Genomic DNA, 12,500 nt, shown 5'->3' on the forward strand with positions numbered 1-12,500 from the left:
GGAAGACGCTCACATGTAAACAATAATGACGTCACAGATACTCCCCAATCAATTTTCTTGTAGAAATAATAAACACATATGAAAAAAATATAAGGGTATATAATACAGCTTCTATTCAAAAATCATAATATGTGAAATATATAGTGATAATTGTTATTTGTGCTACTGAATATTCTTTACTTAACAGACATCGTTAACAAATATATTAGAACCCAAATTCGAGGAAAGTGCAGTTCAAGAATACTACGTACGTTTTAATTATAGAAGAATAGTTTCATGCCATAAAAGGCTAAACTAATTTTCTTAATGAATTATCCAGAATGCGAAATCACTAACTACAAAGTCTTCCCAAAACAGGGTACATTTTTTTTTCTTACTTTCCGAACATTCTATCGCCACAGAATATATATATATATATATATATATATATATATATATATATATATATATATATATATATATATGTATATATGTATATATATATATATATATATATATATATATATATATATATATGCTTTCTTTTTTGCGAATATATTATTAGATTTGTATTTGTTCCGTTCCTCTAAAGAGGGGCGAAAGGAATTTGGAATTTTGGAATTCTGATATTCACCCAATGGTAATATTTTTAAAAATTAGGAAAATACTTTCCTAGAAAACGGCCGACTGTATCTGTCTTCTTTATAATTATCCAGCGAAGATGCTTGTACATTTTATTGACAGATTACACAGACAAAACATTCAACATTTACGTATACATACATTTACGCACAAAGGAAATTCAACCCAACCGGGTATTTCACACACAATAAAATCGCACACTATTTTTTTTCTTTCTTTTTTAGTATACTATTAAACAAACATCCTTGTACAAAGAAACCTCTACCCAACCAGATTTTCCACACAAACAGACAAACAAAAATCTCACATTATTTTTTACCTCCCAAGAGCCTCCTGTTCTACGCGCCGCACTGGCTGTGGAAGCAGTGGGAGGGCGGCCTCTTCAAGACGGTCATCCAGGACCTCTCCGTCAGGGACTACCTCGGCAGGGAACTGAAGCCGTATTTCAGCCGTGACGAAAGGTGTGTGTGTGTGTGTGTGTGTGTGTGTGTGTGTTTTTTTTGTTTTTTTTTTTGCTTTTTTTCTCTCTCTCTCTCTCTTTCTCTAACACTTCAATGAAGATATGTTGGCCTTCCGTTATTCTTTTTTTTTCTTGTTTTTTTTTTATTGTTCCCATCATTGTCTTCATTACCATTATTATTATCTTTACCTTTACCGTCATTATTAAGATCTCCATCATTATCCTTACCATCATCACCATCTTCATTATTTTCTTCACCGTCATTGCTATGATCTTGATTATCATTATCCTCACCATTACTATAGTCTTCATCATCATTATCCTCACCATCAGCACCATCTCCATCATCATTATCCTCAACATCATCACCATCTTTATCATTATCCTCACCATCATCATCGTCATTACTACAGTCTCCATTATCATTTTACCCTCACCATCAACGTCATTATCATTATCTTCACTATGATTAATCATGATCATTATCCTCACCATCATCATTTTCCTCATTATCCTCCTCCTCATTATCTTCACATTCATCACCATAACCTTTCACTCTCCCGATTCGTCACTCTATCTTTTATCACGGTTATCACATGTTCTCTGAATGAACAGTGCAGTTCTTCATTTCTATCTTGATTCTTCGACCCCAGAATCATATCAATTATCATATAAACATTATCCTCAACATATTTTTATTTTTTATTTTATTTTTTTCATTTTTTTTTCTTCTTTTTTTATAATATTCGTTATCGTATTAGCTGTCTTTCTTCCTCCTCAGCGCGATATCATATCTTCCTTCTTTGATTGACAGTTCCTTCCCTATATCAAGGAAGCAAAAAACGCACACACAAGTAAATTCATTGGAAACAGAACATTTTACACACATGGTATAAACGCACATAAGCAACACCCAACCAAACTCGCAAGAAAAACGCACATACACAAAACCCAAAAAGATGCACATACATAAAACACAACCAAAAGACAACATAAAAACGCACATAAAAAATCAATAAAAACGTACATACACAACACCCATAAAATCCATAAAAACACACATAAAAAAACATAAGAAAACATAAATACGCACATACACAAAACCCATAAGTTTTGTGTATAATAATGCACATACAAAAATAAACAAAAACCTAAAAAACGCACACAAAAAAGAAGAAAAAAACATAAATACGCACATACACAAAACCCATAAAAACGTACATACAAAAATAAACAAAAACCTAAAAAAAAAAAAAAAAAAGAAAACATAAATATGCACATACACAAACCCCTTCCCCCATCAAAACCCCAGCACCCCCCCCAACCCCCAATTAAAAATCACACCAAACTCCTCCCCCCTCTAAACCCCTACCCAACCACCCCCTCCCCTCCCCACAGGTACCGAGCGCTGTTTTCGTACATCCAGAACACAAAACCTATAAAAACGCACATACAAAAATAAAAACATAAAAACACATACAAAAAAAAACAACATAAAAACGCACATACACAAAACCCATATAAACGTGCAAAACGCACATACACAAACCCCTCCCCCCATCACAACCCCAGCACCCCCCCCCCAACTCCCAGTTAAAAATCACACCAAACTCCCCCCTCTCCCCATCACAACCCCCACCCAACCACCCCCTCCCCTCCCCACAGGTACCGAGCGCTGTCTTCGTACCTCCAGAACCACATGGACCAGCACAAGCGTTGGTTCTATCGGTTCTTCTTTTGCGAGGCCCTCAACCTGGGCGTTGTGCTGTCCACGCTCTATTTCACGGACTGGTTCCTCGACGGGGAGTTCCTCACGTACGGGACGAGTGTAAGTTGCTAGTTTGGGCGCCCAGGAAAGTTTTTTTTATAAGTTGCTATTTTGTGCGCCCATTATTATCATTATTATTATTATTATTATTATTATTATTATTATCATTATTATTATTTTGGAAGTCGCTAGTATGTACGCTCATGATTTTTTTAATGTAAGTTGCTAGTTTGTGCGCCCATTATTATTATTATTATTATTATTATTATTTTGTAAATTGCTAGTTTGTACGCCCATGATTTTTTTTATGTGTGTGTGTGTGTTGCTAGTTTGTGCGCCCATGATTTTTTTTATGTGTGTGTGTGTGTGTTGCTAGTTTGTGCGCCCATAAAGTTTTTGTAAGTAGTCTAAGTAACTAGTTTATAGCGGCCTTGATTATTTTTTTACTTTGATGTGCATGTGGATAATTTTCGTTGATTTTCTGGTTAGTGTGTATATTGACGCTTTTCTAGATTATTAATTTAGTGTATATTCTGTGTGTGTTTTTTTTATTGGGTATCGTGTATTTTATTTTATTATGTATGTTATATAGTATAGAAGCAGTAATGTTATAAACACAATGCTGATAATGATGATGATAATATTGATGCTAATGATAATGATAATAGCGATGATTATAGTAAAAATTATATAATAATGATACTGGTAATGGTAATGATGATAATGATAGTAATAGTCATGATTATGATAATGATAATCAGAATAATGATGATAACAATAATGATAATCAAAATAATGATTGTAATAATAATCATAATAATAATAATTTTACTATAAGTATTATATCCATAATCATAATAATAATAATAATAATGATGATGTTGATAATAAAAATAAGAAGAATAAGAATGATAATAATGATATCAATGGTGTTCATTACAATCATTACTATGATGATCCTTATTCATCTTAATTAACGATAATAATAAGGATAATAACATATACATCTGCGCTAATAAAATGATACAAATCATAATGATGACAATAATGATAACGTAAGAAATAACAACAATCTCAATAAGGATAACAACGAAGGCCCAAAATTGTAAAAAAATAATTATAATAATAATAAAATAATAAAAAAATAATAAAAAAACATCAGTAATGAAAGTCCTCACATACAAATATAGCATTATCATCGCACTCAATTCAAACGACTAACGACACGAGTATAGCACTCTCATCGCCCTAATGACCCCACCTTCACCTCACCCTCCGCAGGTGATCCAGGTGGCCGGCATGGACCCCGAGAACAGGACGGACCCGATGGCCTTCGTGTTCCCGCGGATGGCCAAGTGCACCTTCAGGAGCTTCGGCAGTTCGGGCACCATCCAGGTCCGTGACGTCATGTGCCTCATCGCCACCAACATCATCAACGAGAAGGTCAGTGGCTGTACTGAGTGTCTTTCTGTCTGTCTAAAAGTCTAAGTATCTTTCTGCCTGTTGAGTGTCTTTCTGTCTGTTTGTGTCTTTTCTCTTGTGTCTGTCTTTCTGTGTCTTTCTGTCTGTTTGTGTCTTTTCTCCTGAGTGTCTGTCTTTCTGTCTGTCTGTGTCTTTCTTGAGTGTCTGTCTCTCTAAGTGTCTTTCTGTCTAAGTATCTTTCCGTCTGTATTTAGTGTCTTTCTGTCTGTCTAAAGGTACCGTCAGACTACCCGTAAATTTCACGGGAATCCAGCGATTTCCTGTGGGCTGGAACCAACACGGGAAAGGCAAGATCAGTAGCAACTCGAGGAGGTGTCCATGACGTCTGATTTTGATGGTCACAAAAATTGCTATTCTATTTTTGGAAAGAAAAAACACATGTGGTTTATTTTTCAATTTAGTCTTTTCAATTTTCAAAAAGGATGGGAAATAATGGTTTTAATGGCTATATTTTCACTGGACAATCATCAAAATAGCCCTGTGGATGAGAAGAGTTGGTGATTATGTTTATGCATGAATGATTCTCAATTGGAGTTGCTCGCAGTGGGAGTCAAGCCATAGGCCTGTATTTTTTACTCTGAAGGAATTAAGTATTCATACTTTTATTAATCCCTCCATGCACTAAATGAATGAGTGAAAGATATTTTATTTAATGTGTAGGATACCAGGCCAACAAGACTTTATGAAGTCAAATACGCCTGAAAAGCCATTGAAACTAACGCTGTTGGATATTGTATTAGATGTAAACATGAAACATGAACATGTGCTATTCTAAAAATAGCCCGGTCTGGTCTCGGGAAAGTGTCTTTCTCAAGTGTCTTTCGTAGGATCAGAGAGGTTGGTATGCGATCAGGCCGATGCTTGATGGTGTAAAAGCACTCAAGGATATATGCATACATGTGGGCACGTGTGTGTGTGTGCGTGCGTGTGCCCTTAATGAGAAAGTAAGTGCAATGAAGTGGAGGGATTTGAAGAGACGAGTTGAGCTCGGGAAAATTGGTAATGTAAGCAATGTAAGAATGTATGTAGGCACTCAAGGCTATGTGCATATAAGTAAGTGCACGTGTGTGTTTCAGTAATTGTTTATGCCTGTGTGCGTATTAAAGTATGCGTATGTGTATTTATATAATTATGTATGTGTAAATGTGTCTTGTGTGTTTGTGTGTATTTATATAAGTATGTATGTGTAAATGTGTCTTCTTGTGTGTGTATGTGTATTTACATAAGCATGTATGTGTAAATGCATGTCTTCTTGTATGTGTATGTTTATGTGTACATAACTTCCAGTATATGCATCATATAAAAAAAACACTTAGACATCGCGGAAAGGACAAGTACCTCAACCACAGCGCCCTCACCTCCCCCCCCCCCTCCCGCCCCCCAGATCTACCTGTTCCTGTGGGTGTGGCTGGTTACCCTGACGGCGCTGACGGGGGCCTGGGTCGTCTACCGTCTCCTCGTTATGGTCTTCCCGTGTCTAAGGGTGGCTGTTCTTAAGGTAACTGGCTTTATAGAATGATGTTGTTTTTTATATAATTTGCAAAATATTTGTATATTTTGATGTTGGATTATTCAGCATTTCATTTCTTGGTAATATTGGTTGTTAATTTCAAGCTCAACTTCAGACTTTCTCGGACCTATGTTTATACACACTTACATTTATATCTATATCTATAGTTATCTGTCTACCTACCTCTCTAAATAGATATGTATGTTTACATATGCTTACATAAATATATGTACATATGATTGACCTCTGACCTGTTTCCTTCTCATTCCTCCTTCCACCACCTCCCCTCTCCCACCCACCACCCCTCCCAAACCCCTACCCCACCCCCACCCTACATCTCTATCCTCTCACCCACCCTCCACCCCTCCCTCACCTACCCCTACTCTCTCACCCCCCTCCCCGTACCTTACCCCAATCAACACTCCACCCCCTCTCCCACCACCCCCTCCCCCACCACTCCCTCTCCCACCACCCTCCACCCCTCCCTCTCCCCCACCCCTCCCTCTCCCACACCCCTACCCCCTCACCCACCACCCCCATCCCCTCACCCACCACCCTCCACCCCTCCACCCCTCCCTCTCCCACCCCCCTCACACCCCATCCCCACAGCTGTACGTGAAAAAGACCTTCCACTCCGACGTCTCCGCCATCATGAAGGAGTGCTCCCTCAGCGAGTGGTTCCTCCTCCTCAGCCTCGGGAAGAACATGGAGGTGACCGTCTTCAGCGAGTTCCTCCGCTTCTTCGCCAACGAGCAGAACAAGTCCACGGACACGATACCCATGCATGAATACGAGAAGGAGGGGATTTCGCTCTGAGGGGGAGGGGAAAGGGAGGGGAAGGATGGAGAGAGGGGGAGGGGAAAGGGAGGGGAAGGATGGAGAGAGGGGGGGAAGGGTGAGAGGGAGAAGGGAAGGGAGGGAGGAGAGAGAGAGAGAGAGAGATAGAGAGAGAGAGAGAGAGTAAGGCGGGGAGGGAAGGGATGGAGACAGAGAGGGGAAGGGTGAGAGGGAGAAGGGAGGGAAGAGAGAGAGAGGGTAAGGAGGTGTGGGAAGGGATACAGAGAGAGAGGGGAAGGGTGAGAGGGAGAAGGGAAGGGAGGAGGAAAGAGAGAAAGGGGGGGGGGATACCCATGCATGAATAGGAGAGGGAGAGGATATTGCCCTGTGGGGAAAGGTGCGAGGAGAGGGGGAAGGGAGAGAGGGAGAAAGGAAAGAAGGGAGGGAGAGGGAGGGGAGATAAAAGAGGGAGAAAAAAGAATGAGAGAGAGAGAGCGAAAGAGGAAATAAAAGAACAAAAGAAATAGGGATTGAATCAGAAAGAGAGAGAGAGAGATGATGAAAGAAAATGTGAACACAAATCAGAACTTTTATACCTATTTTCCAAAAATGTAGTTAAAGGAATAATAAACCTAATCCAATGGCCAAAAATAAGAGTTTCTCAACCAAAGACCTGCATATCCCTTTGTTTAGTTTTAAAAAATCCTGTTACATAAAGTGTTTTTTTTTATATCAATCTATAAAATGTTCTAAATCCAAGAGACGATTGGAAAGACCAATAATATTTCCTTATCAACCGTTATCAGTTGTTGACAGAGAATCTGATAAGCGTTATGAACTCCTTGCCCTAATCACGATTATCTGTTATCGCGTAACGGTCTTTGATAACGAGACAGCAGTCGTTATTGTAATATTCTCCTTGAGAAAGTCGGCCATTTTTAAAAGGTCGTGGAAATCCCTTCATTTCTTTTGTGATATTGACTTTTTTTTCGAGAGTATCAGCCGGTTTGTTAGAATTGTCCGATCTATTGAATGTTTATTATACGGACATGCCTAAAAAAAAGTAAATGCATATCTATCAGTCTAGATATTCATCTACCGGACAGATAGATTAATAAATTTATATATATCAGATGAATAGAAATATATGCATTTATTTCTGTGTGTATGCATGACCGTATATGTGAATATTCGCACAATTTTAAGTGAACGTATATCTTTTTTTTTTTTTTTTTTTCTTTTACTTTGCGTGATAGATGTGATTTGTTTAGTTTTTTCTTCGGGGTTTGTATTCTGAATACATAATATATATAATAACCAGAAAGATTGGTTGACAGGTAGATAATTGGTGGGTAGACGGATAGTTATGTATTGATTCGCTGATAGATAGTTTTAGATTAGCGTGTAGACAGATAAATATATATAGACTGATGCATAGACAGATAGATGTACATATATGTTAACAGACAGATGAAAGATAGGGAGATAATTGCTATACTAATAAACAAATAGATTTTGTTGAAAGAAATTTATAAAGAACTTACACGTTATATAACTACAATCTGTAAAATGATAAGGCAATATGACATTTGAATCTAAAAATTTATGTCTATATCTATTTATGCCATTAAAACCATGCTGGATTTTTTAGACCACATTCTGATTATTATTTTTATCATTTTAAAGCTATGTGAATAATATCTCAATGATTATGGTGCAAATGTGTTGATGAAATACACGCTTTGTGTCTCTGTACATGTCTGTGAATAATAATGATAATCAAAAATCTTTATAGAATCATTATTTATTGAATTACAACTATGCTTAAACGAAACGAGATTACAGCAAGCATCAAGCCAGCCTTTCCTCTTTACACCCGCACTCAACACACACAATCCACACCCACGCCCATTGCCCCGCCCACATCCACCCACCATCCCACGCCCAATTCTCCCCCCTAGCTATGGGGCAGCGTCGGGTAGAGTTTCTCGGCGGCGGGGGCGGAGGGGTCCCGCGGCCGGTACGTGCCCAGGCCCGGGGCGCTGGCCAGGTACCGATGCCCGGCCTCGGTGATGCCGTTGAGGACGTCCCGGAAGGCCAGGGGGTTCAGGTTGCGGCCCAGGGCTTCCAGGAGGCAGAAATCCCCCGCGTGCATGCCCCGGATCACCTGCTCGGACCGGGGGGAGAGCTTGCCCTTGGCGTGGCTCTCCACCAGGCGGAGGCGCAGCAGGGGGCTGTACAGGACCAGCAGCTGCCAGATCAGCTGGAAGAGGGACGAGAGAGGTTAGGGAATCTGCGGCGCTTCTCGAGTCCGAGTCCTTGCCCTTTCTCGGTGGCAAAGAGTGGACTTTTTGCTGTTGTTAGTGTTGTTATTGTATTAGAAATAGGATTATCTTTCTTCTTTTCATGCTCAACAGTATTATGATCATCATCATATAATTACATTTATAATTACATAATATATTTCCAAAATCATATTATCACCATTACTATTATCCCAGCCAACGTCATTATTTTCATCCTTATATGCATTATCATAATCATCATCATCGCCATCATCACAATCATTACTATCATTTACGAATTATAAAAGGCTTTCTCAGAGATAAAACAAAAAGAAAACAAAACCAAATAAACACCGAACATCCATCCCAGAAGCAAAAGAAGAAAAAAAGAAAAAAGAAAACAACAATAAACAAAACAAACAGAAAACAAAACAAACAAAACAACAAAAAACAAAAACAAAACCCACCTGCATGGCCGAGAGCGTCAGCAGCACCACGAACCAGAACCACATGACGAGGAACACCTTCTCGTTAACAATGTTCTGCGGGAGGATGCACAGGTAGTCCAGCCTTTTGATCGTTCCCGAAGCTCCGTACTGGTGGAACGTGCACTTGGCCTGGCGGGGGAAGGCCTCGTACAGAGCGTCGGTCCGCGCAATGTCGTTGGAAAACAGGAATTGGATCACCTGGAACGAGAGAGAAAAGGTAAGGAAAAGGGGTGAGAGGGATTCTTGGGAATGATGAGGAGGGAGAGGGAGGGAGGAAGGGAGGGAGAGAGAGGGAGACAGACAGAGAGAGAGAATGAGAGAGAGAGAGAGAGAGAGACAGAGAGAGAGGGGAAAAGGGATAAGGGAGAGAGAGAGAGAGAGAGAGAGAGAGAGAGAGAGAGAGAGAGAGAGAGAGAGAGAGAGAGAGAGAGAGAGAGAGAGGAAGAGAGGGGGAGGGGAGAGAAAGAGACATTGTTTTCGATTAATTTCATTTACACGCGATGGAGGGAGGGAGGGATGCGTAATTAAATCGAAAAGGAGAAGGGAGAGAAGAATAGAGGAGATTAATGAGATGCAGAAAGGATGGCGAGCAGGAGGCTGAGGCGACGAAGAAATTGAAAGCAAATGGAGAAGGAGGTGGAGGTGGAGGTAGAGTAAGAAGAGAAGGAGGAAATGGAGATAGAAATAAAGGAGGACAACGACATTGAAGGCGATGGAAGAGGAGGTAGAGGTGGAGGTGTAGGTGGAGGAGGAGGAGGTGGAGGTGGGGGTGGGGGTGAAGGAGGAGGAGGAGGTAAAGGTGGAGGTGAAGGTGGAAGTGGAGGTGGGGGTGGGGTGGAGGAGGAGAAGGAGGAGGTAAAGGTGGAGGTGAAGGTGGAAGTGGAGGTGGGGGTAGGGTGGAGGAGGAGAAGGAGGAGGTAAAGGTGGAGCAGGAGGTGGAGGTGGGGGTGGAGGAGGAGGAGGTAAAGGTGGAGGTGAAGGTGGAGGAGGAGGTGTAGGTGGGAGTGGAGGAGGAGGAGGAGATAAAGGTGGAGGTGAAGGTGGAGGAGGAGGTGGAGGTGCGGGTGGAGGAGGAGGTAAAGGTGGAGGTAGAAGGTGAAGAAGGAAGTGGAGGTGGGGGTGGAAGAGGAGGAGGAAGTAAAGGTGGAGGTGTGGGTGGAGGAGGAGGTAGAGGTAAAGGAAGAAGAGGAGGAGGCAGAGGTAGAGGAAGAAGAGGAGGAGGCAGAGGTAAAGGAAGAAGAGGAGGAGGCAGAGGTAGAGGAAGAAGAGGAGGAGGCAGAGGTAGAGGAAGAAGAGGAGGAGGCAGAGGTAGAGGAAGAAGAGGAGGAGGCAGAGGTAGAGGATGAAGAGGAGGAGGGAGAGGTAGAGGAAGAAGAGGAGGAGGCAGAGGTAGAGGAAGAAGAGGAGGAGGCAGAGGTAGAGGAAGAAGAGGAGGAGGCAGAGGTAGAGGAAGAAGAGGAGGAGGCAGAGGTAAAGGAAGAAGAGGAGGAGGCAGAGGTAAAGGAAGAAGAGGAGGAGGCAGAGGTAGAGGAAGAAGAGGAGGAGGCAGAGGTAGAGGAAGAAGAGGAGGAGGGAGAGGTAGAGGAAGAAGAGGAGGAGGCAGAGGTAGAGAAAGAAGAGGAGGAGGCAGAGGTAGAGGAAGAAGAGGAGGAGGCAGAGGTAGAGGAAGAAGAGGAGGAGGCAGAGGTAGAGGAAGAAGAGAAGGAGGAAATGGGCATAAAGATCAAGCAGAAGGACGACACTGAAGGTGATGAAGTAAGAGGAGGCGGAGGAAAAATAGGAGAAAGAAAGGGGAGAGGCAGGAGAAGTAGAAGAAAAGGAAGATGAAACAGGCAACGAATAAGAGGAGGAGACGTAGGAATAGAAAAAGAAGTAGACGAAGACGAGAGAGAAGATTTTCTTGAAGGTATACGACAAACAATCACAGCAAAACTACCTTCGTCCCATAGTGCATGAAGAAGCCGCCCAAGAAACGGTCCATGAGGAACATCTGGCCCAGCACATTGCCGAAGTTGAGAAGCTCGCACCCAAGGTAGCCGAAGGCATATCGGTTGTTCAGACCCCACGATTCAGAGAGGTACCTAAAGAACAGAAAAAAGGAGGAAAAAGAAAATGAAGATATCGTGAGGTGAATCGTGCGTTTCGTAGAGGTAATATAATCGACGAACACTTAAAAAAGAGAGAGAATGATATCTCGTAAAGTTAACAAAGAAAATACGCGTTAACAAGAAGTAATAAAATCGACGAACAATTAAAAAGAAGAAAATTAAGTTATTTCGTGAAGTGAACAAGGAAAACACGCTTTAATAAATAACATAATCGGGGAACACTTTTTTTTCTCATACAAGTAAGAAACGACATCTCACGACCACTCACTCGATGATATTCTTCTTCTTTTGCTCTTCATCGTCGTCAAAGAGACTCTTGTTGAGGCCTTGCAGGAGCTGGTCCACTTGCTTCCCTTCGTAGGACTTCCAAACCAAGTGAGGGAGGTAGAAGAGGATGCCCTGGGGGAAGACAGAGGGGTTGACACACTGGGAAATTACAAATGCCCAGTGTAGGTGTTCGGGTTTATATTACCATTTCGAATGTATATAGACTTGTAAAGTAGCAGAAAAATAGACGAACCATTCAGTCACCTTCAACATATTCAGCAAATTATTTCCATCTTCCATAACTAAACAAATAAACCTTATACTGATACACTCATTAAGCCTCCTATACTATCTGCTATGTTATGCCCACAATTCTTTCTCATTAAAGCGAACACCCAATTAACGCAAGGGCACTTACCTGTAGGAAGAGGACATGCGGAACCCACTGATAATATCCATGGATCCTTTTCTCGTGGTTCTGAGGATTGTAGTTGCCGAGGCCTCCGAGACCAGCTGGGTAAGGAGGGGGCGTTATAACGGGGACCTTTTGTGTGGGTTTACTGATGTGGATTTTGTGTGTGTGTGTGTGTGTTTGGTTGTTTGTGTATCTTTATACCATTAATGTTGGTCCTATATACGTTGTTACCATTATGATTATGATTATCATTATTATCGTCACTGTTGTAATCATTAACTGTCATGACTGCAATCTACCAACCACAGAGCCTACACTG

At 41.2% G+C, this 12,500-nt stretch overlaps 2 protein-coding genes across 2 annotated transcripts in view; one reads left to right on the forward strand and one right to left on the reverse strand.

The window, feature by feature from the left end:
* Window positions 1–7,269, forward strand: part of LOC113810529 (innexin inx2-like) — an 8,985-nt gene extending 1,716 nt beyond the window's left edge. Inside the window, exons 3-7 of the mRNA XM_070122990.1 lie at window positions 949–1,082; window positions 2,747–2,909; window positions 4,131–4,292; window positions 5,716–5,829; window positions 6,451–7,269. Coding sequence (XP_069979091.1) covers window positions 949–1,082; window positions 2,747–2,909; window positions 4,131–4,292; window positions 5,716–5,829; window positions 6,451–6,657 — 780 coding nt within the window. The 3' untranslated portion in view covers window positions 6,658–7,269. The remainder of the gene's footprint in view (window positions 1–948; window positions 1,083–2,746; window positions 2,910–4,130; window positions 4,293–5,715; window positions 5,830–6,450) is intronic.
* Window positions 7,270–8,406: 1,137 nt separating this feature from the next.
* The window catches only part of LOC113810486 (uncharacterized), a 12,342-nt gene continuing 8,248 nt past the window's right edge, over window positions 8,407–12,500 (reverse strand). Inside the window, exons 10-14 of the mRNA XM_070126177.1 lie at window positions 12,185–12,279; window positions 11,768–11,898; window positions 11,328–11,472; window positions 9,371–9,589; window positions 8,407–8,881 (exon numbers count right to left, since the gene is read on the reverse strand). Coding sequence (XP_069982278.1) covers window positions 8,576–8,881; window positions 9,371–9,589; window positions 11,328–11,472; window positions 11,768–11,898; window positions 12,185–12,279 — 896 coding nt within the window. The 3' untranslated portion in view covers window positions 8,407–8,575. The remainder of the gene's footprint in view (window positions 8,882–9,370; window positions 9,590–11,327; window positions 11,473–11,767; window positions 11,899–12,184; window positions 12,280–12,500) is intronic.

This window comes from Penaeus vannamei, chromosome 1 (assembly GCF_042767895.1).
Source record: "Penaeus vannamei isolate JL-2024 chromosome 1, ASM4276789v1, whole genome shotgun sequence".
NCBI classification, from domain to species: Eukaryota; Metazoa; Arthropoda; class Malacostraca; order Decapoda; family Penaeidae; genus Penaeus; species Penaeus vannamei.